Source organism: Nanorana parkeri, unplaced genomic scaffold (genome assembly GCF_000935625.1).
Source record: "Nanorana parkeri isolate BGI_ZX_2015 unplaced genomic scaffold, ASM93562v1 scaffold4, whole genome shotgun sequence".
NCBI lineage: Eukaryota > Metazoa > Chordata > Amphibia > Anura > Dicroglossidae > Nanorana > Nanorana parkeri.
Genome location: NW_017306272.1, coordinates 1,867,466 through 1,891,465, shown reverse-complemented (window position 1 = coordinate 1,891,465; position 24,000 = coordinate 1,867,466). Strand labels below are relative to the sequence as shown.

The window sequence follows — 24,000 nt, the reverse complement described above, 5'->3', positions numbered from 1 at the left end:
ATAGGAGAACTCCTCTAAGCACTATTTGTACTAAAAATAGTCACAGAATATATGAAACCTCTCCAAAAAACTTGCAACCCTTTCTGGTATAGAAACTTGCTCTTTATGATTTCCCATGCATCCCTAAGTGTTATCAATCCTTGATGCAATGTAAGCTTAGTGTTCTAACATTTGTGCGCTGGATACGGAGCTCCCGCACTGGCGGTAGTTCCGCCGCTGCCTATATGAGGGTAGCAAGCAGTAGATATATGCAAAAAGTTGGGGAAAAAAACGCTTTAACACGGTTTAAACTTACCCCGTCTTTGCCGCGTGCTCCCGTCCGAAAATCCGAAACTGCTCAGGCGGCAACAAAGCATCTTGGGGCGAGCGCATGCACAATTCGGATTTTCGTCCAGGAGACGAGGAGAGACACAAGGTAAGTCTATGGACAGCGTGCACCCGCATGCAGACACCGTGGGACAGGAAGTGCTAGCAAGGACAGAGGAGTCAGCGCTGTATCGGAGACCCGCCGCACCGCTGGAGGGACAGATGAAAACATCAGGAAAGAAGAAGATCGGATTAGGAGACATCAGTTAAGGTAAGTGCTGGCATTTACATTCTGGGGAGGGGGAAATAATTTACTTTAATGTCACTTTAACCACTTCCGGGCCGCAGTATGTCTATAGACGGCTTTTAACAGCAGGCGATTGCTGTGTAACTTACAATCGATCTGGTGTCTGAAAAGCCGCCGGATCGTGTGTACTGTGTGGTACCCCTGCAGCGGCCACTGGGTCGGTGGGTCTCCCCGCAATGATCAGAGAGAGATTCAGCCCCTTCCAGCCGCTGATCTCTCCTCCGATCACTGGACGCGGAAGTGCTGTGTATTACATCACTTCCGGTGTCACTGTACACAGTCTCCGGCTCTCAGAGCCAGGACAAGAAGCTTGGAAAGCAGATCTCGGCTTCCTCAGCTTGTTTGGGGTCTCTAGGTGACATTAGGGGTCTAAAAGACCCCTGACGCCTCCATAAAGAGGACCTGTCACATCCTATCTGCTATTACACAGGGTGCTTGTTAGTCCCCTATGTAATACCAATCGGGTTAGTGTACACAAAAAAAAGTGTTTAAAAATGAAAGTAACATTAAAAAAAAAAATTTAAATGGGGAAAAAAATGTTTAAGTCCCCCGCCCCCCAGATACACACGCGTTGGAGCGCCTACGTGCGAAAAATGACAATTGTGCTGCACATGTTACATATCGCCTCGAACGTCGCAGTGAGAGCAATAATGCCATTTTTCTGCCGCTACAGCAACGCATCCCTGCTTTCTTTCCTCCCCACTGGGCGCTGCTCTGTGTCCCAGCGGGGAGGATAGAAAGTGAGAACCGGCCGAGCGCTGCGGGAGGAGAGTGGGGGGGGCCCAAAAAAAATCTTGCACCAGGGCCCTTTGTTCCTTAGGTCCGCCACTGAATCCAGGGCATCCAAAAGCAAAACATTAGTGTGTGTATGTGTGTGGAGTTGGGGTGATACCATGGGGTTGATTTACTAACCTTATAAACACGCCACGAACAAGTATACACCTCTGTAGTGTGTTCCCTCCCAGCATGATCTATGGGTGGAATCTAGACACCTTTGTAGTGTGTATACACCCGGCAGGTGTGTTGTGCAAAGCCTTGCATGAATTACCATTTTTGTCTAAACTGTGAAGCAGCATTATATATGCATCATGTGCATGATTTTTCCATATATGGCATTAGTGGAAATATGCTTTTAGAGAGTTTTTGGTTGATAAATACGCTTTGCTGTGTAAAAATCACACGCACCTAGTGCGTGCGTGTGTTTAGGTTAGTAAATCACTCCCCCTGTGTCATAATGTCCAAAGTATGCATAGTCTGCCTACCAGCCTTGTTGCCAACCCTTGCATCCTGATGTCGCCAATTGGCATCTTCAGGACACATTAGGTGCCCTATGATGGAATCTTCTAACAGTCAATGGGAAATGTCCACATCATATTCATGTCACCAGAGAGTGAAATGGACACTAGAAGGACCCATCTACTCTACAGATCAGAAGAAAAAAGACTTGGAATGCAGGCTGGTCACATGACCCTGATTTCAAGTAAGTCAGGGCTTCAAGCTTAGTTTTTTTTAAATAAAATCTAGTGATAAGCTAAAGGAGGGTGGGATGGATATCGGTAGTGGTCATTTTATCTCTATCCCGGAGGGCTGCTGTTAAATTTACCACTGCCTGGGTTCCGTGCTCATTCAGCGGGGTGAGGGGGATTTAAATGTTTACCTTATTCCTTGCTACCGCAGGTTCCCCCCTCTTTGTGCCTCTGGCCCCTCCAAGCCGCTTAACCTTGCTGGCCAGTTGCATCACTAAAATGCAGGACCAGCAGTCCTGCATTGTATGCAAGGACAATGAGGGCCCATCCACATCTTGAGGAACAAGAAATAATTATTCCTTTTCCCAATAGCCAAATGAGCATTTAACCCATGTATTGCTGGGAGAACCCCACTGCATGGGTAACTGTAACAGAAGCCCTGAGTGGGGCTTATAATCCATTGGATCAGCATGAAAGCCAGGCAACTAGGGTTTCCAGAAACAGAGCTTCTATAGTCTCGCTAATGTGCAAGTAACTGTAGCTTCTTGTGGCTACAAAATTACATGTGAAACAGTTTTATGGCATATAACAAATTAGTTGTTTAATATGCGAAAATCATATCAAAAACTGTTCTGGATAAATCAGAAACACAAAATGAATGCTTTCTACAAATGAACAGCAGCTCCCCTTTGGCTACAAGCAAAGGATTGGGCTAACATAATGAATTTCCATAATGCTATTGTTAGGTCCAGCACAATACCATAATCACTCTGATGATACCAAAAAAAGGATGTGCCATTATCGTTTATATATATTAAAAAAAAAAAGCAGCTGTGTGGAAATTATTCTGTCATCTGCATATTTGTCAAAAATGAAGAAATGCTGAATATATCTCTTGATTTGGAGCCCAGAGTATTAAAAAAAAAAATCACAAAAAATAATAGCACATACAGAGAATAGAGAATGATTTGCTAAATGTCTTTTGCTATGCAGCATAAGCAAAATGATTCTTGAAAAAAAAAAAAAAAAAAATCTATTTTATTAGCAGCTCCCCTTTGGCTACAAGCAAAGGATTGGGCTAACATAATGAATTTCCATAATGCTATTGTTAGGTCCAGCACAATACCATAATCACTCTGATGATACCAAAAAAAGGATGTGCCATTATCGTTTATATATATTAAAAAAAAAAAGCAGCTGTGTGGAAATTATTCTGTCATCTGCATATTTGTCAAAAATGAAGAAATGCTGAATATATCTCTTGATTTGGAGCCCAGAGTATTAAAAAAAAAAATCACAAAAAATAATAGCACATACAGAGAATAGAGAATGATTTGCTAAATGTCTTTTGCTATGCAGCATAAGCAAAATGATTCTTGAAAAAAAAAAAAAAAAAATCTATTCTTTTCAGAAATTGGATATGTGTATGTTAATTTAGTGGCACAATAAATCAGCACAGAGCATTAGAATGATTATCGTAACGTAATGTAAGACGAAACGGCTGACTCTAAAGAGCACCCCCCAACACAAAGAAATTAATATTAAATCTTTTTTTTTTCCCAGACATGACCCGGTGTCACCCTGCTGTGAATCCTTTGCCCATACGTACAGGGAACCTGGGAGACAAATGACAATCTCCCACAGTCTGCCTATTTATAAATCCAGCAACACTAGCTCTTGTATCCATATGGCAAGAATGTAATCAGAGCAGACAGCTTGCTATGCCCAGATTTCTTGCTCACGGAGCTGTTTATCAATCAAGTGGAGCAGTCAACGTTAGCCTACAATGAAGATGTCTCGTGATTTTAGGGGTTCAAACAAAATCCACAAATCTGAGTCAGAGGAATCAGGGACTGTGTATAAAGCAGAGGCCTTTTGCCCATAGTAACCAATCAGCTTTAATCTTTCACTGTCTGGGAAAATAAAACAAGGAAAATGATCACTATGGGCAACAACTCCAAGTTTTTACCCTTTTTTTAATATTTTATTTTTTTCTGAGAGTTTGCAAAGAATAGAAATCAGTATCAGCTTACACAGGCATCCAATTACAGTATAGTAGAAGACAGAGGCGTAACTAGAAATCTCAGGGCCCTGATGCAAGAAACCATGAAGGTCCCCCCCGTTGCGGAGCATTGGCCTGCTGGGAGCTGTAGTCACAGGAGGCAATCAATGTCAGTGCCTCGGCAGTTACTGGGCTGGGCCCTCCTTTTTCCTTTCCTTTCCAGGCCCCCAAAACAGCAGAACACCAGTGCCTGGTCGCACATGGGACCACTGCGACCCTGGGATATAACAATGAAGGCATGCTGGGACTTATAGTTCAACTACAACCAGCATGCCTTCATTGTCCCTGTACACCCCTCCACATCACATAGGGAACTACAAGTCCCAGCATGCCCTCATTGTCCTTGTACGCTCCCCCCCGCACACACACACATAAATCACACAGGGAACAACAAGTTCCAGCATGCGAGCCCCCTGCAGTAATTCCATGGGTGATATGTGAGAGTTGTATAGTGACAGTGAGTGCATGCTGGGACTTGTAGTTCTCTGTATGAAAAAAGGCTGTTTTAATTACTTTGCTCATGAAAACACTAGTAATACAAAGCCATTATAGAACAGTATCTTTCAAGTTCAACTATACTCTATTCTATGTTTCTATAATGGCATTGTATTACTAGTACTTTCATGAGGACAGTAATGAAAACAGCCTTCTATCATACAGGAAACTACAAGTCCCAGCTGAACTGCCGACTTGTTGTTTTCTAGTAATACAATATCATTATAGAACATTCAATAGAATATAGTTAAACTTGAAACTTTCATATTCAGCCATGTTCTAATCTATTCACTATTCTGTAATGGCAAGTAGTTACCTCAGCTGTCATAGTCCTCTTGTTCTTACGGCTGGAGGAAGCTCGAGCAGGTGGCAAAACATCCAGGCGGGTCTTACTGTATTATCAGCATGGCAGCTGCTGGGTCCTCGTGCTGCCCCATATTTTGCCTGCTTGTCACTGCCCGGCGGCCGGCCAAACCCCCTCTCACCTGTCTGTCTCTGCACTCGGGGCAGCCGCACCATCAGCCCCCCCCCACTGCCGGCGTCAGGCCCCTTCTTCCTTCCTAGTTGGTCATATGACAAAAAATATCAAAAAATTAAGCTTTTGCTATCCTAAAAGGATTGGTGTGTTGGTGACATTTCTATATTTTTGCTGACATTCGCGGTGCCATCCGCAGTCACTGCGAACACCCCCCACTACAAGGGACTTATCGGTAAGGAGCGTGACAAGGATAGTACTTATTTTTCCTTTCTGGGCCCCCCCCCCCCAAGTGGAGGAACGCCAGGGCCTGGTCGCACATGCGACCGCTGCGACCCTGGTAGTTCCGCCACTGGTATAAGAAGTAGTAACTCGCACACCTAGGTCCAATGCATCAATCTGTCCTTTTATTGACATCAGATGCACATGGCATCACAAGTACAAAGCAACGTTTCGGAACCTAGCATGCTCCCTTCATCAGGCAAGTTTTTTGCTTGATGAAGGGACCACACGAACCGCACACAGAGCCATATTTCCACGGATTTCAACTCTTAACTAGCCCAACGCACAAAAAAATGTACTTGCACTTGTTTTGGGCATTGCAGCACATGACAAAGTACATTTATATCTGTGTGTTGTGGCGTGCTGAAGAGCAAATTAGTTTGTTTACACCAGGAGTAGACAAACTCCCGCTGTGTGGATGTCAGGGGGAGGGTGAAGATGCTGGACCAGCACAGACAGTAGTTAGACACGCCTAGAAGAGAAGAGGGCTATGATGTGCAAGGTGGGATGGGACTGTGCAAGGGAGCTGACTCTTCCATGAGTAATCAAATTATTTAGAACATTCAAAGGCGCATTTCAAGTAAATACCGAAAGGAAAAAAGCTGCAAGTAAGCATTTAAAATACTTGATTTTATGTTACGTTAAATAAACATAAATTCTTACGGGAAGATTATTGTTGAAATGAATGGTCTGGCAACAGGGTCACTTTAACTGCCAACTTTCTTTTAACTTTAACTCTCTTCAACATTCTTATTGATAGCTGTACAATGGTCTACTGCCTTTTTTCTATAATGCAAAGTTCAACCCATTGTTGTAGGTTGTGAGCCATTTGTATGAGACTTCATATAGTGCTCTTCAATAAGATTATGGGCAGGAAATCAGCTGAGTGAATGAAAATGTCAGAGCCAGAATTTCATATCCATGGCTCAGATGGATATGTACATAAATGCTATTAATTTCTCCTTATCAAGTTGTGATTTGAAGATGGCTGACCTTTTACCTAAATAACTCATATTTTGTGAAAAACAATGCAGTTCCTTTGGTGATACAATACATGCTTATCATTGTGCCGTCTTTAACGCTGCAATTTACCCCCCTGCTGTTTCCATAATTGGTTAGGGATCCAACAATATGAGAAATTATTTAACTGACCTGACAACTGGGATTCTAGTTCTCACTATCAGAAGACTATTACACAAAATGAAAAGAAAAGTTTTAAAGTAAATGTAAGTGAAATATCTGGCAGATGTAAAATTCCATACCATTTACCATTCCAAGACAGAAGACGGCATTTACTAGTGAGCATCCTTTCCTGAAATGATCAGTCATGTGCTCCAACCAGTTGGCTTCCAGACCATTGATCGTACTCTTATCCTTGGAGATCTTCATTGGGATGTTCACAGTATAATATTTTTTGTACCTCTGTTGGCTTTTTGGCTTATTAAATAGAGCCAAAATCTCAATTTCTGGAAAACAAAAATGTATTACAATATGTGTCATTTAATTATATAATTAACACTTTACAGACTATATCTATAAACCTTTTTGGCAGTAGCCACTCTGCCCTGTGAAGAGCTTGCTGGGAATTGCTTGGTGAACGGAGTAAAAAGTGACCTGTTGCAGAATTGTAAGAGAGGAGGTGAAGAACACACAGAGAACTGTTTGGAGGGAAAGAGGTAAGTCGAGTACAAAGGGATTTGTTGTGGAGGAGTATGGAGAGGGGAGTGAGGAATAGAAAGGAACCTGTTGTGGAGGGTTGTGGGTGAAAAGCATGGAGGGACTTGTAAGGTGAAGAGCACAGTGGGACTTGTTTGGTCCTGAAGGAAGAGAAAATTAAGAGCATCATGGGACCTGTTTTGGAGAAGCGAGAAGGGGGAGTTAAGACAATTGTAGGATCTGTTTTGGAGCAGGGGGAAGGGGGAATAGGGCGCATTGAAGGACCTGTTTTGGAGAGGATGGGGAAACTAGGAGCAGAGGAAAGGGTTAATTAATAGCATAGAAGAACCTGCAGGGAAAATGAAGAACATAGTGGAACCTTTTGCATAGGTGGTTGTAGCCAGAAGGATGGCTGCAAAAAATCTGAGGATGGAAGAACAGCTGTCAGCATAGCTCACCTCACTGTCACTTGAAAACATGTATCTGCTAGGTGAATGCCACCACATGCATGAGATTCTAGGCAGGCAAATGTGTATATCCTAATCTATCTCCAACCTGACCATTGCGGTCAAACATGGCAAATTGGATAGATTGAAGCTAAATCCGCCAGCAATAGCTCAGTGTATACACCTCCAACAACATGCTTTCCTGTTTATTATATTTTCAGTAATCAAACGTGTAATCATAATGTGTCAATAACCAGCCTGTGTATCCAGCCAGATATGAAAACTTCTATAGCTTTCCACATGATCCAGAACTCAAGCTCAGGCAAAGAATTCTTAAAACTGAACTCCAGCCTTACCTACAGTTTTGCACCTTTGTGCTGACTCCTCTACTGTACTGCAAGTGCTTACTCACTTTCACTGCACACTGTGAGCTTCTCAAAGTGTGTACAGTAGTACCTTGGTTTACGAGCTTAATTCGTTCCGGAAGCATGCTTGTATTTCAAAGCGATTGTATATCAAAGCGAGTTTCCCCATAGGGAATAATGGAAATTCAGATGATTCGTTCCACAACCCAAAAATATTCATATAAAAATGATTACAATACTGTACTGTAATATAATACTGTACAAAATATAAAGAAAAATAAACCAATTACCGGTACCTTCGTGGCCGGTGTGAGAGGGACAAGAGAGAGGAGGATTATTGTGTAGGACAACTTTCACTATCACTAACGGAATCACTGCTATCTCTAGACTCAATGGAATCTTTTTCATTTCGTGAAACTTTAACAAGGAATCTATCCAATGTGACATTGCATTGTTGTTAAAGAGACTCATCGCTGACTCCATTTGAAAGACATGTACTCACATTACGTTCAAACACTGGGATGGGCTAGATTCCTGCTGAGTATACCCAGGATATGTATATATATATATACACAAGAGGGAAACACGAAATGACTTAACCCACGGGACATACATACTGGATTTTAGGACCCGGATGGGATCGTAAATAAGCATACTTAATACTCATCTCAATGGTCCATAACAAGGTTGCCTGAATGGTCCCTTCAAAGGAGAATGCTGTTGAGTGGATGGGCTTCATTTAAACTGTTTACCCCTCTTTGTACATTTTTTGTGAATTATCTGTTAATGTCCACCCAACACAACTGACTGTACACTGTAAACTTTACGCTGTTTGTACGAAACTTTAATAAAACAAAAATGTTATTCAAAAAAAAAAAATGTAACCAATCAGCTTTAATCTTTCACTGTCTGGGAAAATAAAACAAGGAAAATGATCACTATGGGCAACAACTCCAAGTTTTTACCCTTTTTTTAATATTTTATTTTTTTCTGAGAGTTTGCAAAGAATAGAAATCAGTATCAGCTTACACAGGCATCCAATTACAGTATAGTAGAAGACAGAGGCGTAACTAGAAATCTCAGGGCCCTGATGCAAGAAACCATGAAGGTCCCCCCCGTTGCGGAGCATTGGCCTGCTGGGAGCTGTAGTCACAGGAGGCAATCAATGTCAGTGCCTCGGCAGTTACTGGGCTGGGCCCTCCTTTTTCCTTTCCTTTCCAGGCCCCCAAAACAGCAGAACACCAGTGCCTGGTCGCACATGGGACCACTGCGACCCTGGGATATAACAATGAAGGCATGCTGGGACTTATAGTTCAACTACAACCAGCATGCCTTCATTGTCCCTGTACACCCCTCCACATCACATAGGGAACTACAAGTCCCAGCATGCCCTCATTGTCCTTGTACGCTCCCCCCCGCACACACACACATAAATCACACAGGGAACAACAAGTTCCAGCATGCGAGCCCCCTGCAGTAATTCCATGGGTGATATGTGAGAGTTGTATAGTGACAGTGAGTGCATGCTGGGACTTGTAGTTCTCTGTATGAAAAAAGGCTGTTTTAATTACTTTGCTCATGAAAACACTAGTAATACAAAGCCATTATAGAACAGTATCTTTCAAGTTCAACTATACTCTATTCTATGTTTCTATAATGGCATTGTATTACTAGTACTTTCATGAGGACAGTAATGAAAACAGCCTTCTATCATACAGGAAACTACAAGTCCCAGCTGAACTGCCGACTTGTTGTTTTCTAGTAATACAATATCATTATAGAACATTCAATAGAATATAGTTAAACTTGAAACTTTCATATTCAGCCATGTTCTAATCTATTCACTATTCTGTAATGGCAAGTAGTTACCTCAGCTGTCATAGTCCTCTTGTTCTTACGGCTGGAGGAAGCTCGAGCAGGTGGCAAAACATCCAGGCGGGTCTTACTGTATTATCAGCATGGCAGCTGCTGGGTCCTCGTGCTGCCCCATATTTTGCCTGCTTGTCACTGCCCGGCGGCCGGCCCAACCCCCTCTCACCTGTCTGTCTCTGCACTCGGGGCAGCCGCACCATCAGCCCCCCCCCACTGCCGGCGTCAGGCCCCTTCTTCCTTCCTAGTTGGTCATATGACAAAAAATATCAAAAAATTAAGCTTTTGCTATCCTAAAAGGATTGGTGTGTTGGTGACATTTCTATATTTTTGCTGACATTCGCGGTGCCATCCGCAGTCACTGCGAACACCCCCCACTACAAGGGACTTATCGGTAAGGAGCGTGACAAGGATAGTACTTATTTTTCCTTTCTGGGCCCCCCCCCCCCTTTTTTTTTGTGGAGGAACGCCAGGGCCTGGTCGCACATGCGACCGCTGCGACCCTGGTAGTTCCGCCACTGGTATAAGAAGTAGTAACTCGCACACCTAGGTCCAATGCATCAATCTGTCCTTTTATTGACATCAGATGCACATGGCATCACAAGTACAAAGCAACGTTTCGGAACCTAGCATGCTCCCTTCATCAGGCAAGTTTTTTGCTTGATGAAGGGACCACACGAACCGCACACAGAGCCATATTTCCACGGATTTCAACTCTTAACTAGCCCAACGCACAAAAAAATGTACTTGCACTTGTTTTGGGCATTGCAGCACATGACAAAGTACATTTATATCTGTGTGTTGTGGCGTGCTGAAGAGCAAATTAGTTTGTTTACACCAGGAGTAGACAAACTCCCGCTGTGTGGATGTCAGGGGGAGGGTGAAGATGCTGGACCAGCACAGACAGTAGTTAGACACGCCTAGAAGAGAAGAGGGCTATGATGTGCAAGGTGGGATGGGACTGTGCAAGGGAGCTGACTCTTCCATGAGTAATCAAATTATTTAGAACATTCAAAGGCGCATTTCAAGTAAATACCGAAAGGAAAAAAGCTGCAAGTAAGCATTTAAAATACTTGATTTTATGTTACGTTAAATAAACATAAATTCTTACGGGAAGATTATTGTTGAAATGAATGGTCTGGCAACAGGGTCACTTTAACTGCCAACTTTCTTTTAACTTTAACTCTCTTCAACATTCTTATTGATAGCTGTACAATGGTCTACTGCCTTTTTTCTATAATGCAAAGTTCAACCCATTGTTGTAGGTTGTGAGCCATTTGTATGAGACTTCATATAGTGCTCTTCAATAAGATTATGGGCAGGAAATCAGCTGAGTGAATGAAAATGTCAGAGCCAGAATTTCATATCCATGGCTCAGATGGATATGTACATAAATGCTATTAATTTCTCCTTATCAAGTTGTGATTTGAAGATGGCTGACCTTTTACCTAAATAACTCATATTTTGTGAAAAACAATGCAGTTCCTTTGGTGATACAATACATGCTTATCATTGTGCCGTCTTTAACGCTGCAATTTACCCCCCTGCTGTTTCCATAATTGGTTAGGGATCCAACAATATGAGAAATTATTTAACTGACCTGACAACTGGGATTCTAGTTCTCACTATCAGAAGACTATTACACAAAATGAAAAGAAAAGTTTTAAAGTAAATGTAAGTGAAATATCTGGCAGATGTAAAATTCCATACCATTTACCATTCCAAGACAGAAGACGGCATTTACTAGTGAGCATCCTTTCCTGAAATGATCAGTCATGTGCTCCAACCAGTTGGCTTCCAGACCATTGATCGTACTCTTATCCTTGGAGATCTTCATTGGGATGTTCACAGTATAATATTTTTTGTACCTCTGTTGGCTTTTTGGCTTATTAAATAGAGCCAAAATCTCAATTTCTGGAAAACAAAAATGTATTACAATATGTGTCATTTAATTATATAATTAACACTTTACAGACTATATCTATAAACCTTTTTGGCAGTAGCCACTCTGCCCTGTGAAGAGCTTGCTGGGAATTGCTTGGTGAACGGAGTAAAAAGTGACCTGTTGCAGAATTGTAAGAGAGGAGGTGAAGAACACACAGAGAACTGTTTGGAGGGAAAGAGGTAAGTCGAGTACAAAGGGATTTGTTGTGGAGGAGTATGGAGAGGGGAGTGAGGAATAGAAAGGAACCTGTTGTGGAGGGTTGTGGGTGAAAAGCATGGAGGGACTTGTAAGGTGAAGAGCACAGTGGGACTTGTTTGGTCCTGAAGGAAGAGAAAATTAAGAGCATCATGGGACCTGTTTTGGAGAAGCGAGAAGGGGGAGTTAAGACAATTGTAGGATCTGTTTTGGAGCAGGGGGAAGGGGGAATAGGGCGCATTGAAGGACCTGTTTTGGAGAGGATGGGGAAACTAGGAGCAGAGGAAAGGGTTAATTAATAGCATAGAAGAACCTGCAGGGAAAATGAAGAACATAGTGGAACCTTTTGCATAGGTGGTTGTAGCCAGAAGGATGGCTGCAAAAAATCTGAGGATGGAAGAACAGCTGTCAGCATAGCTCACCTCACTGTCACTTGAAAACATGTATCTGCTAGGTGAATGCCACCACATGCATGAGATTCTAGGCAGGCAAATGTGTATATCCTAATCTATCTCCAACCTGACCATTGCGGTCAAACATGGCAAATTGGATAGATTGAAGCTAAATCCGCCAGCAATAGCTCAGTGTATACACCTCCAACAACATGCTTTCCTGTTTATTATATTTTCAGTAATCAAACGTGTAATCATAATGTGTCAATAACCAGCCTGTGTATCCAGCCAGATATGAAAACTTCTATAGCTTTCCACATGATCCAGAACTCAAGCTCAGGCAAAGAATTCTTAAAACTGAACTCCAGCCTTACCTACAGTTTTGCACCTTTGTGCTGACTCCTCTACTGTACTGCAAGTGCTTACTCACTTTCACTGCACACTGTGAGCTTCTCAAAGTGTGTACAGTAGTACCTTGGTTTACGAGCTTAATTCGTTCCGGAAGCATGCTTGTATTTCAAAGCGATTGTATATCAAAGCGAGTTTCCCCATAGGGAATAATGGAAATTCAGATGATTCGTTCCACAACCCAAAAATATTCATATAAAAATGATTACAATACTGTACTGTAATATAATACTGTACAAAATATAAAGAAAAATAAACCAATTACCGGTACCTTCGTGGCCGGTGTGAGAGGGACAAGAGAGAGGAGGATTATTGTGTAGGACAACTTTCACTATCACTAACGGAATCACTGCTATCTCTAGACTCAATGGAATCTTTTTCATTTCGTGAAACTTTAACAAGGAATCTATCCAATGTGACATTGCATTGTTGTTAAAGAGACTCATCGCTGACTCCATTTGAAAGACATGTACTCACATTACGTTCAAACACTGGGATGGGCTAGATTCCTGCTGAGTATACCCAGGATATGTATATATATATATACACAAGAGGGAAACACGAAATGACTTAACCCACGGGACATACATACTGGATTTTAGGACCCGGATGGGATCGTAAATAAGCATACTTAATACTCATCTCAATGGTCCATAACAAGGTTGCCTGAATGGTCCCTTCAAAGGAGAATGCTGTTGAGTGGATGGGCTTCATTTAAACTGTTTACCCCTCTTTGTACATTTTTTGTGAATTATCTGTTAATGTCCACCCAACACAACTGACTGTACACTGTAAACTTTACGCTGTTTGTACGAAACTTTAATAAAACAAAAATGTTATTCAAAAAAAAAAAAGAGACTCATCGCTAGCACTGCTACAGCCTTATTCTGTGGAGCTTTTCTACAAAATTTTGCTCTTATTGCAAGACATTGCTTGTGTATCAAGGCAAACTTTTTCAGAAATGTTTGCTTGTCTTGCAAAACACTCTCAAACCAAGTTACTTGTAAACCAAGGTATTACTGTATTAGAATCCACAGGAAGTCAAATAGAGCCCATCACATTGGCCAGCTGGAGGATGTCCAGCATTATCTAGAACTTTCCTCCCCAACCCACCCCTTTCATTCACTAGATTTCAGTTATTTCAGTCATGGAGGGTCAGCATCACAAGTGGGCAGGACAGACTGACACACACCCATCAAGGCATAACTCTTCTCAAAAGCCAGCCCACTGCTTGCATCAGGACTGAGGACTCTTGACAGGAGTGTTTTCAGAAAGCCATGTACAGCACCCTGCTGGCCCCTTCAACCAGCCATGATCTGTTTGCATTGCCTAAAGACCCCGCAATGATGTCACTGGGTCTAAAAAAGGTATATAATGAAAACGGAATTCGTTTTATTTCAATTTACTAGGATATTGATGAGCGGAGAAAGGAGGAACTAGTGGAGACAAAATATAAGCAGGTCAAACATCAGCTCAGGCTGCTTGCTAGTAAAATCAGATTGAAAAATGTAATGCAAGAATTTTCCAGGTGAGGTCTCAGTAGATTAGAATAAAATGAACAGTGTAGGGCTTCCTACTCCCAAAGTAGATTACTTACAAAACAAACTGAAACATATTATGTCTATTTCCTAATGACTTCTGTACTTACTTCTAATGCTGCAATTATCAGATGGCGTAGTTTCAGTCGTTATCTTGTCATGAACAAATACATCCTCGTTTGAAACCTGGAAATTGAGCTCTTCCAATTGATCTCCTTTATTCAGAGCTGTAGACTCCACGTTTTGCTGCTCAATAACATCCAGCCCATCGACTGCTTTGGGCTGTTCATCATTTTCCGTGTTCTTTGCTGGTGAAGTGCTTCCATTAGTGCAATCTGATTTCTTATCTGCTGAAGTATTATCTTCTGTATCGCTGCTTACTTTATTGATGGCCGTGAATTCGGGAGCGCTTGTCTGACTCAAGCTATCAGACGGGCTGTAGGGCAGTTCCTTTGCAAAGTAGTATCCTTGTATTATACCGGCAAACTTTGATCCCTGACTGGCTGCATCCTCGATCTGCAAAACAAAGGCATAGATTTAATATAGAACAATTAAATAGTATCATTTAAATAACTGATCTCTCTCTCTCTTTACCTGTGTACCTGATAAAGGACAGGGACGCCCAAAAACTGTTGTACATTGTGCATGCTTTGTACCGGCAATATACACACAGTATATACACTGCCTGTACAAAAAAAAAATAATCACACACTCTTATAAAATCTAATAAAATTAATTACGGCAAGTATTCACCATGGCATTGTTTCCATCAGTTAATGCAATGTCACAACATTCCTTTTTGTCCAGAGTTGCATTATTTTTACCCAAGATCTTGTAGTGATGATGGGAGAGTTGTTGCACTGCGTAAAGTCTTCTCTGGCATATTCCAAAGATTCTCAATGGTGTTAGGGTCTGGACTCTATGGTGGCCAATCCATGTGTGAAAATGATCTCTCATGCTCCATGAACCACTCTTTCACAATTTGAGCCCGATGAATCCTGGCATTGTCATCTTGGAATATGCCCAATGTGCCATCAGGGAAGAAAAAAATTAATTAATGGGAAAACCTGGTCATTCAGGAAGGCAGCAGACCTCATATTTTGGGGACATAATGTTGTATAGTAATAGGTCTAAACCTAGACCTATTATCCAATTGAAGGCTCTGACCTATTTGCTTAGCTAAATCCAAGTGGTGACTTTTTTCTGGCACAAGCAGTATATATATATAGATATCATTGGTTTACTTTTTTTAAATAGAATGGTAGCAAGAAGATGCTGATGAGAGGACAAAGATGGCTCTATGCAATTGACAATGAAAGCAAATGACCATATTTCTGAAACTCTTTCTCTTTGTGCAATATTAAAAATAAAATGATCACATGTACTTTATGCTGACTTTAAACAATTTTTTATGATTTCCTTTGAGTACTGCCTTATGCATTATCTCCAATAGTGTAAATAATCTGTTCACGTGTACTTGACTTCTTTTGCGTGAAGAGTATAAAGAAGATGTTTTGGTTATAAATGTACTTTCAGTGTTTGACAAATGCATTTGATCCAACCATCCACATAAACTACATCCATATATGATTTCAAAGGGTATGTAAACCCTCACAATTAACTTTTCTTATTTGGTCCACTTTAGTCTGTTAAAAATACGATTGAAATCCTTTTGTTACATCTGTTTGATTAGTGTAAAAACTCCCGTTGATCATACCAGAAATCTTGAGAGCTGATGACTTCCTTTGCACTGCTATGCTGCAGTGAAATTTCAAGAACTCCTATAAGCCCTGCCCTGTTAAACTACACCCCACACATTATGGAGATGAGGTGAGTGCAGGTGTTTTGTTCTCCTGTTCTAGGACAACAACACTGCTCGTTCATGGATAATCATTGTCATCAACAGACAGGAAGTGTGTTATTGGCAGGATCCCCAGGTGAGTTAGTGTCTGATACAGGGAGCACTAAATGTTTCTAGAATTTAGGGGATTAATACCTTGATAGATGTTACAAGCTCTATGAGTAGAGATTATTTATATGTAGCTAGCCTCATCCTATAGAATTGTTGGCAATGAAAATAAAGAGTGCCAATAATATTTGTTTTATATTGGGGTACCCCTAGGAACTCCAAAGTAGGTTGCCTTCATTTCAGCAACATCTTCAACATATAGGCTGAGAAAGAGATGTTCATTTGGTTCATTGTTGTCTAAATACACTGATGGACCCACTTTGGCTTTTTGTTAAACTTCAGCGCACATACAGTTAGATAGTTTACTCCCTTTTTTAAAGGACACAATGAAAAACTGTTCAATGAGATCAGTATTTGCAGTGTAAGAGATAACAACATGCATTTCAAAGATGGGGATTTGCAGACTATTATGGATGTGGTAGAGGATGCAGATTAGTACCATAATGTTACTACTACCCCATAAAGAGTTCTTCCAATTTCTTGGAAAATCTCCCTAAGAGCAGGCCTAACGATTTTCACTGTCTGGAGACACCAGATATGTGGATGTAATCCCAAGGTATGGAGGGATGGCCAGAGAGGAGCTATGCAGGGCAGCAATGGATCAAAGTATTGCACCGGCACCACTATCACCATCTGGCAAGCTCCAGTTACCTCACTCACCTGAGGGACAAACACATATATTGCTGCCTGTTGTTGGTGTGGAGATAGCTGTTTTTTCATGGCCAGTTCAATCCTGAAGCTAATAATAGTGTGTTATTCCTAACAAGATATCTTGTGCATTGCTCCCATCAGCTGCACCACTTACAAAAATAGAAGTATGCAATAACTCTTTTAATTACTCCTTTATATTCCAGCCTCTTACAATGGTAAATCTACAACAATTGGTTCAGAGTACTCCAGCATTCAACTTCAATTACACTGTTTTTCACTGGTGTTCAGGTGGTTAGCACCACAGAGAAGACGTGGAATAACTCACACATTAAATGCCAAGTTATTATTTTTTTAACTATTACTCTACAGAGACAATCTTCACTGTAACTAATCTTAAAATGTCACAATAATTACTTACAACCACCTTATCACCTCAATCTCAGGCATGTGCACTTTATACAGCGTATGAAATGTCAGAGGGATTCCCTAGAAAAGACCAAACTGAAAACAGATGTGTGTATGATAGCCATGGGTTTTTAATTCATTATGGAAAAACATTCACTGACATTCGATGCAAATCAGGTGTATAAATAGACTGGAGAGGTATGTAATTAATTTCAGTGACTTGTAAGAAAGAACCTCTACTGCTAGAATCACAACTGAAGAATTTCAGTAGCATTTCATCTTAGACTTCATCACTGGTGCTGACCCATGGCTTCACATGAGAGGACCACTCACAATCTCATTGTTTTTAACAGAACGGTGCTAAGTGGCGCTCATTGGGTTTCAGGATCTTCGGGCACTTCATTAGCATGGTTTCACTTTAAAAATAGTGCTTACTTGTCCATTGGGTGGTGAGTCCTTTCTTTGCAGAGACAAAGTAGGAACTAGGGATGCACCGATACCGGTTTTTCGGTATCGAGTACGAGTACCGATACTTATATTTCGGTACTCGTCGATACCGAGTACCGATACCGGCACTTCCGGTAGCATAGAGCCGTCTTCCCGGGCAATCAGGAAGCCAGGAAGGCTTCTTGATTGCCCGGGAAGCTGACTCCTTTCTGTTTGGCCGGCTGGATGCTGATTGGCCGGGAAGCCGGCTTCCCAGCCAATCGGCATTGAGGCCGGCCAAACAGATCTGACAATATGGTGACACGACCCAGGACCCAATTCCCCTCACATAGATCCGTATCACATTCATTAACGTACCAGTCCCTCAGCTAGCGCTCTCCAAGTGGGCAGACACCGCTCTCCCGAATCTGCCCACTTCTCCTGTGTACAGCGCCCACTTGATCGGCCCTCAGCCTGCTACTGTGCATGCGCAGACTGCCCAGTGCTCTCATTCAGAAATCCTGTGCATGCGCAGTAGAAGGCTGAACACTGATCACGTGAGCATTGTGCAGACAGGAGACGGCAGATCTGGCCGAGGAACTGAATGCTAAGGATCTATGTGAGGGGAATTAGGTACCTGCAGGGTGGGGGTCGTGTCGCTATATTATGAGATATGTTTGCCCGACTCGACACTGATTGGCTGGGAAGCCGGCTTCCCAGCCAATCAGCATCAAGCCAGCCAAACATCATGGAGCCAGCTTTCCGGCTCCATCTTTCCTAGCGGCACTGCCAGCCAGAGGAAATCTTCCTCTCACCAGAAGGTCTAGTATCGGGAAAGGTATCGCAGCATTTGGGCGAGTACGAGTACTCGGCCAAATACTCGGTATCGGCACCCTAGTAGGAACGGCTCACCCATGCTGTATTTAATCACCTCTGAACTCGTGCTCAGACTGTGGTCCTCTGCTGTGTTATAAAGTAGTAGATGTTGATCGCCATTTTTGGCAGAGCTATGTTGCTATGTTTCACTCAATGACTGCTCCATCACTACTGTCCCTTGGGGTCCAACAGCAGTAACCATGGTGTGCAGTGAGGGCATGCTATTCAACACACCAAGAAAAAAACATTGACTTCTATCAGAGACTGTATGTAGCACCTTTGGCTCCCTGGTAGGTGAAATACACTGGAATTTACGTTGTGCAGTTGCAGGCAAATACGTGCATGGGCCCTTAGTGCTATCTGTGTCTCTGTTGGGGAAATTTCCCCTCATTCCAGTGAAACCCTGTGACACCTTGACACACATATTGCCACAGGACAGGAAGATAGATAAAATATTACCAACAGGAATGCAGAAACCAATGAAAAAAATAGTTTTCATTTCAAACCTAACTGCCTGGCTTGGGCAACATGGACGCTGTTACCTTTTTTTATTCACCACTCTATAATTCCCTAGTGTACGTATGAGCACAAGGACAAATACCTACTTTTCATAGGTAAGAGAGGTCTGAGAAAGAAATCCCAGCACCCAATGCCATAAACAGCTTGTAGAAATCTGGTAATTGTTGTCACTAAATAATTATGACAACCACAGAGCTAACCTAAAAAAAATGTAAAAGTTGCTGAGCTCGGTGTAATGTAAAGCCACAAATCTTCCGCTTTTGATAGTGTATAAAAAGTGTGTACAACAACCCTGTCAAATAATTTGTATCTTCAAAGTCTGTTATCTACACATATATCTCTAAATGATTTAGAGCCATAGTTACAACACTCCAAATGTTAGGAAAAGAGACTGCTACCCTCTAAAGGAGACATTCTGACATTCTTGTGCTTCTAAAAGCTTTATGCAATAAGTTGTTAAACAGACACTAGACATAACAGCATTCTCTTATTGGCTAGATTTTTCTTCACTTGAATATTATTTAGATGAAAAAAAGAATCACTTGATAGCATTTCATACTCACAGAGCTGCAACAGAGACAATGAGCCTGATCATTTCAATTCAAGGGCTTATTAGAGTCTAAATGTCGGAATCACAGAGAAATGCATATCTTGAGAACATTATATTTAATGAAACCTTAATCACTACGGCTGGGACAGATCTGAGGAGTTCAAATTGGATCACAGATGAGTAGTAATAATTTTAAGAAAATTTGTAACATATAGGACAAACTTTTCCTAGCTTCCAGGTACGTCATTTAATCATACGTTATATTTTCTGGTTTCAGTAGGTAGAAAGTATTGTTAGGAAACCTGAATAAAAATGGAGGATACCTCTGTTGACCTCCTTTTTTTATGTGCCTATTGTTTGCTATCCCTGGCTTGTGGCCCCTGACATGTCCAGAAGGCAGCATAATAGTTTAATTCGTTTTTATAAATGTGTGTTGCATTAGTGCAGGTTAAAATGCCCTTTAGTGCACTGCAGCGTATGTTAACCTGTGCATCGCTGTGTATGCTTTGTGGTGCCATTCATCTGGACCCACAGTTACAGGCAGCGCACCACAATGCATATGCTCTGTGTTGCAGTGTGCTGCAATAAAAAGTCATTTTTAAGACTAAGGTGCGCTAAAACTCTTTAAAATTCTGAATGGCATTGTCTTTGCTTATGCAAATGTGACCTACAACTTTCAATGTATTTGGTGTGATACTAGAATACATTGGTAAATAGTTTTTTAATTAATTTATTAATTTGACATTTTTTATTTTTTATTTCATGGGGGGTCTGCATCTGGTCATTAAAGGTTTCAATCAGACACCTATGCAGCTCTGCAGCAACAAATCACTTCTAATTATGATCAGCCAGCAATAGATCAATGTATTAGTGATCTAATGCTGCAGGGAGAAGCTGCTTCAGCTCTGCCCAATCCTCCAGGAAGTGTTGTGACATCATTTCACTTCTGATGTATATACATTACAGAAGTATTGTTCTGCATTGTGTTAACATTGCCTGCTATCAGCACTGCTATGAAGGAGAAGCCCGGGAGTGAATTGATTCAGCTCCTAGGCCTAGTGCTAGATGACGGCTGTCACTGACAGCCACCATTCCAACACTGAAGTCCATATAAGTCCCGGTCTCTCAACTTGCAGCTTGCTGTGCTCCAGACCCGATTTTGGGCCTGGAGTACATGCTATGTACTGGTGGGCCACATGTGACCATCCACTTGTTTGGGCACCCAGGCCTCTTCCTGTTTGGGCACCAAGGATTACTTCCTGTTCTCGTAACATTTACTCTAACATCTTTCTTCCATGGGTTTTTTTTTTTTACATTTACCTCTACACTGACCTTCCCTGTATCCTCAACATTTACCCTTATACTAACACTCCCTGTGCTCCTAACTTTTACCCTCTTTGTAACACTAACATTCACCGTCACATTAATCCTCCTTGTCAGGGCTCATTCACATGGGCGAAGAGGCCTGTACAGCAAGCCCTTGACCCACTTTTACTGAAAACAGTCACTAGGAAAAATAGAGAGAGTGAATCACCCACAGGGACACAGACAGTAATAAAAACCTGACCGGTGTTTTAATCCCTTTCCACTCTATCTAAAACAAAAAAAAACGTTTAGCTTCAGTTGCATTTTAAGCCCATTTATGGCTGGTTCTCTTTAAATGCTCAGTCACACGGCAGCCATCAGGGGGGTATGGCCGATACTCATGTAAGGGGCCCGGGCAGCCTGGGGGGCTCGCCTGGGTCCCTTACATGACTATCGGCCGACGGTGAAGGGCGAGGAGGCGGAGGCCTGGCCCTAGCAGCACAGGGCCCCAGCATTGCCGCTCCAGCGGCTTTGAGACAAGCTAGGGCCCCATCAGTGACGCCGCTCGTCTGATGTCGGACTGGCCGGAAGTGAGGTGACGTCACTTCTGGCCAGTCCGGCGGCAGACGAGGCCATGTGTGCAGGTAAGAGGAACTAGGAAGGAAGGAAAGGAGGGAGGGGAGGGATGCAGCCCTGACCAGCCCACCCGAGACCCCTTCAGAGCCCACCATAGACAATCTCAGATGGGCTGTGCAGCATCTATGGTGGGCTCTGCAGGGTCAATCTCAGGTGGGTCCTGTGTCCAGTGCGTCACTAAGCCCTGCATCCAGCGCGTCACTAAGCCCTGTGTCCAGCAGCACGTGGGGGGGGAGGGGCTAAAGCTGTGTAAGGTACCCCAACATTTCTGATGGCTGCCCTGCTCAGTCATGTGACCCAGTAGTATCATATGATGTTCCTAGACCAACCCCCAAACTCAAACATTTTATTAATTATTATTGTTATACAGGATTTATATAGCGCCAACAGTTTGCACAGCGCTTTACAATATAGGGAAGACATTAAAAATCACAATACAAATCAAGACAAGATGGTAGGGAGGGCCCTTAATACCAATTAACTCACACAGGTGTGTGTTAGGTATCTATATACAGGTATTGAAGTGGAGCATATCCAACAGAACTGACATTGCAGGGAGATAGTAATACAACAGTTATTATAATGAACTAATACCAAAAAGCATTACAAAAAATCTGCAAATGTTTTTATTAGTGATGCACCAATATATCGGCCGAAAATTGCACTTTTGGCATAATGCCGAAAGTGCCATTTTCTGGCTGATACAGCGGTGCATCCGTTCTTTCTCTCCTCCCCGCCGGCCGCTGCTCTGTGTCCCAGCGGGGAGGAGAGAAAGTGTCATAGGGGGCCGAGCAGTGCGGGAGGAGAGCGCTGTGAGAGGCTGGCGTCTCTCCTCCCCGCACCACTCAGCCTCCTGTCACAGATCGGCAGAGCAGTGTGTGGGTGGAGACACCTTGCAGTGCTGTCACAGCAGGCTGAGCTCCGCTCGCTCAGCCTGCTGTGACAGCATGTCAAGAAGGGGAGCGAAGTACAAACACTCAGCGATCGGTGATCGCTGAGTGTTTGTAAATCCCACATTTTTAAAGGAGCAGGATACTCTAAGAAATGCCAAGCTACATTGGACATCAGATATTTGGATTTCTATATTAATACAATCTCTAACAACAATCATATACTATATAATAAATTGTACTTTTAAAAAGCAGTATTTATCTTTTCTAGTGTCCAAGGTTTCTCCTTTGACTATAAACTGAACACTATATATTATGTTGATATAAATACATCTCCTTGACTAAATGTCAGGTGGTGTTCTAAGAATATCTTACCAAAAATTGCAAAAACCTTATTTAATTCCCCAGGGGACTAAGTGCATGTTGCCCATTGCCCTGTTCAAATCTGTGGTGTAGTTATGACATAACATTTTTAAATTACTGGACCTATGTTGGTCTATGGGGAATTGGATGTAAACGGACCTGTGCTAGTTTACATCAAGTTACCCCCAACTCAGCATGATCAGGTCCGGCGAATTGGAACTCCATTTGTTTTTCTGGACCTGGCCAGAGGCGGGGGTAACCCGATGTAACCAGATGCCCACAGACTAACATTGGGATTCCAATCAGGTCCGCCTGAAAAACTGAAATGTAGACCTGATCAGATAGCCCATGTGAAAGAGGCCTTAGTCTTGGTAGAATGACGACAAGCATAACTTAGCTCACTTTATCTTAGCCCAGGCTGTCATGGACTTCCCCCATCCTGTGAGAATAGACAGTGAAGAAGAAGCAGCACAGTGATCAGCTCATTTCACTGTCACTCTGTTTTCTCCCCTTTGCAACACGCTCCATAAGCACATGAAATGATTGTTAAATTGTGTTGTTTTTCCTTTCCCATTCAGAACTCTACTCTGAGATGTACAGGGAATGTAAGATATCAAGATCAATTCATGCAATTACACTCATTGTATTAAAAAATACACTTAATGATTAATTAATGATTTGAAAGCTGAATTATTTCTGTCCTTTATAAGTGTCTTGAGTTCACCTTTAAGTATTAGCCTCACACAAACACCACTCCCTCTCCAAAACTAAGCTTCTTTGAACCCTAAAATACTCAGATAACTACAGTAATCTGCAACCAAATGTCTGTCCTTATTTGGCTGTTTTTACCAGATGAATGTGCCTGCAGATGACTATTTATTTTGAATAACAATCATGTTATGCTAAGTCTTGATTTTTGACTATGTAACTACCGAGTTAATCATGTGTCAACATTTCATACAATCATTCATTTTTCTTTCTTTATTTTAATCACCCCTTTTTTTTTAATGTCACACATAAATATATGTATCTTGATTTGCATTCTAATTTTGATCTGTGGGTGTGCTTAGTACTTCTTTCTATTATGTAGTCACTTTGTAAAATTTTAATCTGAAGCCAATTATCCTGCATGAAGTCCAATTAAAAAAAATCTAATGCATACAGTATTTTAATTCATGTGCCTTATTTGCTAATGTATCAGTT

The 24,000-nt window shown here is 42.0% G+C and overlaps 1 protein-coding gene across 1 annotated transcript in view; it reads right to left on the bottom strand.

The window, feature by feature from the left end:
- The window catches only part of RFTN1 (raftlin, lipid raft linker 1), a 211,037-nt gene that overhangs the window by 67,447 nt on the left and 119,590 nt on the right, over window positions 1-24,000 (bottom strand). Inside the window, exons 4-6 of the mRNA XM_018573203.1 lie at window positions 14,318-14,723; window positions 11,440-11,643; window positions 6,656-6,859 (exon numbers count right to left, since the gene is read on the bottom strand). Of these exons, the coding sequence (XP_018428705.1) occupies window positions 6,656-6,859; window positions 11,440-11,643; window positions 14,318-14,723 (814 nt within the window). The remainder of the gene's footprint in view (window positions 1-6,655; window positions 6,860-11,439; window positions 11,644-14,317; window positions 14,724-24,000) is intronic.